Source organism: Cyprinodon variegatus, unplaced genomic scaffold (assembly GCF_000732505.1).
Source record: "Cyprinodon variegatus isolate N-32 unplaced genomic scaffold, C_variegatus-1.0 Scaffold995, whole genome shotgun sequence".
Taxonomy (NCBI): domain Eukaryota; kingdom Metazoa; phylum Chordata; class Actinopteri; order Cyprinodontiformes; family Cyprinodontidae; genus Cyprinodon; species Cyprinodon variegatus.
Genome location: NW_015151448.1, coordinates 224,584 through 228,902, shown reverse-complemented (window position 1 = coordinate 228,902; position 4,319 = coordinate 224,584). Strand labels below are relative to the sequence as shown.

Below are 4,319 nucleotides of genomic sequence, written 5' to 3'. Positions count from 1 at the left end.
CAGAAAAACTGCAATACCTTTTAATACACAAAAGGTTACTTTTGAACCTGTCTTACGTTTTTTTATTTTCAAGAGGTACTAATTATTTGATAAGCTATCCCCATCTGAACATATTTATTTCAAATAATCAAAAGATTAAAAAACTGATTTATTTGAAAAATATGCTGGTTAGGGTTAGAAGATTTTCAGTCATCCAGGTCCTAGTCATTCCAAAAAAAATAAAAAAATAAAATACAATCCACTGGACTTTGTTTCCAAGTTTGAAGACGTTTTGCTTCCCATCCAGGAAGCTTTTTCAATTCAAAACATCAGATTTTTTTTTGTTTTTTTTGACATAGAAGTATAGCCTAAGACTAAGACTTTAAATGAAAAAAATAAATAAATAAAAAAATAAATTGTTGTTTTTAAAACTCTGAACATTCTGGTCCTACCTTGTTTATCTGTCATTCCTTTTTTAATAGCCTTTTTGTACATGGTAGATTCCTGAGGACGTCAAATCAACTTTAATTCAATGGACCTCGACGTTCGAACCAACTTTCTTTTGATCTTTGCTGTTACACTGATTCAGAAATCAAAGTTAGGTGTAACAGTTTTACCAAGAATCATGGATACATATTATTCATGATTTTTATTTCTCCATAATTAGTTGGAAAATGTCTTAATTAAATTGTGTGGGAAATCTATGTGTGCAAAATCAAAACAAAACATCCATAGAATTTTAGATCTACTTATTGTGTCATTTTCTCTTTTAAGTAACAAAGACTTTGTTTTAGATATAGGGTAACTGCATAAAACAAATAGGCTACTCATCAAAATAAATGCAGTTATAAGTAAATATGGAAGAAAAATATATGGAGTCAATTTTGTTCTATTATTATTTCAAGCAAAGAAAACATTTAGTAAATAATAAAAAAAAAAAAAAAGCAATCTAGATGTGAAACTTCTTAAAAAACAACAACTTCTTAACCAGAAATAATAACAAGAATTTGAAAACAGCTTTGCTCTCTCTTTGATATCTCCTTTACAAATGTTTTTTATTTATTGTTTTTTTCTTCAGATTTAATCTTTTTAAATACAATAAATTTTTTTTTTTTTTTTTTTCAGATTAATGTTTATGAATTGCTTTCATTTCAAATCTGGTTTTACAGATCACATCTGTCGTACTTCTGGGGGGGGCAGGCTTTCCTCTGGAGAAAGGAGAGAAGATGAACATCTATAAATCTGCATGGATCTATGGCTGCAGCATTTTAACTGATCAAGTATGTGTTTGTATTTGGCTTTAAGTAAAGAAACACAATCTTAGAAATGCATTTTGAAAATAACGCAATTTATTAAATAAAATCTGAAAAAGAAAAGTCGAAAAAAATATCTAATTTGAAAATAGAAAAGTAAAGAAATATAAAACGTAAGAAAAACATTTGATAAAATACAAGAAAACAGTCTTTTTTTGACAGGGTAATATTTCTTTCAAAGTTTAATTTCTGGATTGCATTTTTTTCTCTCTCAATTTTAGTTATAAAGCACGTTCTTTAGTTGCAATAATGATGGAACAATTTTACCTTCCCACAAACTCAGGAAAGGAACTTAAATTTCCATACAGGGCGGATTTTCAATCATCACTTGTAGAAGAGCTAATGGTGAGAATTGCTGTCCTTGGCTATCTATTGCTTTGGGCACCAGGNCTTTTAGATTTGTAGTTGCAGTTTGCACTTCAGGGCCACCGTATAAAAGGGATAAATTTAAAGAAAATAATGAAAAGGTTGATGTTCTTTTCTCTAAATACTTTGTAGCATAATCTGTCCCTGTCGGATGGAAAATTTTGGGAAACCCTGAGCTTAATCACCCAAACCATGATTAAATCTTTGATTTGACAGCATTTTCTTAATTTAAAACATGCATCCAAAAAAACAAAAAAAATTAAATATAGTTCTTTAAAGGCTCAGATTGCACAATTATATTGAACACAACTGTCTGGCATTCGGATGTAAAGTACATAGCCTTGCTGGCAATTCTGCAGTCATCACATCACTCTCTCAGTCTTCCTACTCTCTGAGAACTCAAAGCCCTAAATCACAGCACTAATCCTTGTGAACAGTATTTTTAACTTGCTCTGGGACAGAGAGAACACCAATAGGATTAGAGAATCAGAGAAGGCTCCGAATCCTCAACATATGCTGCTGATCTTTGTGCTCTCTGACTAGAAAGGTTGGCATCACATTCTTCATCTCTATTTCACACACAGGCAGGATGATTTTGAGGCATAATATTTTGCTGATTTTCCTTTTTTGTTGTTGACTTGATCCCAACTTTGGTACAAAACTTTCAGCCTGTTGTGCTTCTGAGGAGTGGACACTATGGCGTCCATAAAGCCGAAGCTGAAGGCGCTGAAAAAGCGGCGCTCCAGTCTTTTTGCGAGTGTAAAACGGGACCTGAGCTTTTCGCAGAGCACAGAGGAAGAAGAGTACATATTCCCTTTTTCACAGGACAGCTCCGTAAAACCCTGGACTTCAATGGACAACCTCGACAGCCCGGATGTGAAGCATGTAAAGAGGGAAGATTTGCCAAATCCAAGGAGATCCAACATAGTCAATTTAAACATAGGAGGAAAGGTATTCCACATCCCAAAGCATCTGGCTCTGCGATATCCAAAGACTAGGATTGGTACCCTCGCCATGTGCGATGACTCGGTGAAGAGGCTGACTCTCTGTGACGATTACAATGTCGTGAGCAATGAGTTCTTCTTTGACAGGGACCCTATGTTTTTCCATTACATATTCCACTTCTACTGCAGCAATGTCCTCTGGGTGATGGACAGCCTTTGTCCTATCAACTTTGAGGAAGAGATGTCCTTTTGGGGCCTGAAGCTGAAACACACTCCCAGGTATGGTTTTGTTTTTCACATGCTTTGAACGCAGAACTTTTACCTCTAGAACAGGGGTGTCAAACTGGTTCCAGAAAGGGCCGTGTGGCTGCAGGTCTTCTTTCCAACCAAGCAATATCACACCAGACTCCAGTCATCTCATCAAGTCATCTTGTTCAGATTGGACTCACTTGATGAGGTGACTGGAGTCTGGTGTGATATTGCTTGGTTGGAAAGAAAACCTGCAGCCACACGGCCCTTTCTGGAACCGGTTTGACACCTGTGCTCTAGATGATGTTTGTCTATTTGGAGCAGAGTTAAGAAATGTCTTTCTCAGGTGCTGTCGGATATTGTTCGAGGAGAAGGTGGATGACATTAGAGACCAGCTGAAGGTCAACAAGGAGCTCATTGATGAGATTAAGCCTCACCAGGATGATGAAAGCTACAAGACCATGTTCCTCGGAGGTTTGCGGAAGGTCCTTTGGGACTTGATGGAGAATCCGTACTCATCCCTACCAGCCAAAGCGTTTGCTGTGTTCTCCAGTCTCTTTGTACTCATCTCCATCGTTGCCATGACCATGAATACAGTCCGTGAACTTAGGGAATACAAAGCTGGAGGCAAAACATTAATGGAATGGGTGGAAATCTCCTCTATCCTTTTCTTTACCCTAGAATACTTTTTGCGACTAGTTACCACATCCAATATCAAACACTTCTTGAGGAGCGCCCTCAATTTTGTTGATGTGGTGGCCGTCATGCCCTACTTTCTCCAGATCATCTTTGAGACATTTGTCATTGATACAGAAGATGTTAGTGCAAAAGAAGACCTAAAAGCCATGTCAAGAGTCAGTAAGGTCAGCAAGGTGCTCAAAGTCGTCAAGCTGATGCGGATCTTCCGCATCCTGAAACTGGCACGCCACTCTACCGGCATGAGGGCCTTTGGTTTCACCATCCGCCAATGTTCTGAACAGGTATGGGCTCCTGGCTAAGAAGACACAAAATTCACAGTTGATATTTTTTCATTTTTCTTCATAAAATATGTGAATGAAAGGAAAAATACGATAAACAGTGCACAATATATTAGGCTCAAGGAGATATCGAGCTGGTTATACTAGCAGGCGCTACTAAATCTAACATGTCCTGCTATGAACCGAGGAAAGGGTTAGGCTATGAAGAACTTCTGAACTTGCAGATATTTCACATTGAAAATTGTTTGGGTACAAGAGGAAAAAGGCTTCACCAGATCAGGGGAAGCTTTCTGTCATTTTATTCAGAAAGCTTTTGGTGGGAAATATCTGTTGTCACCAAATGTACATGTATCTTTATCGAGGGTTTGCAGGTGTGCATGGCTGTTGGTAATTATGTTGCCATGGACAGACCTAGCCAATCATTGGCCACCCCATCCAGCGGATTCGTTTTTCCCATTGGGCCATAATTTACGAGCCCCTAGAAAAAGCAT

The 4,319-nt window shown here is 37.4% G+C and overlaps 1 protein-coding gene across 1 annotated transcript in view; it reads left to right on the top strand.

The window, feature by feature from the left end:
- The first annotated feature begins 2,275 nt into the window (after positions 1–2,275).
- LOC107100644 (potassium voltage-gated channel subfamily V member 2-like) overlaps positions 2,276–4,319 on the top strand; it is an 8,661-nt gene continuing 6,617 nt past the window's right edge. The window contains exons 1-2 of the mRNA XM_015399215.1: positions 2,276–2,881; positions 3,198–3,831. Coding sequence (XP_015254701.1) covers positions 2,355–2,881; positions 3,198–3,831 — 1,161 coding nt within the window. The 5' untranslated portion in view covers positions 2,276–2,354. The remainder of the gene's footprint in view (positions 2,882–3,197; positions 3,832–4,319) is intronic.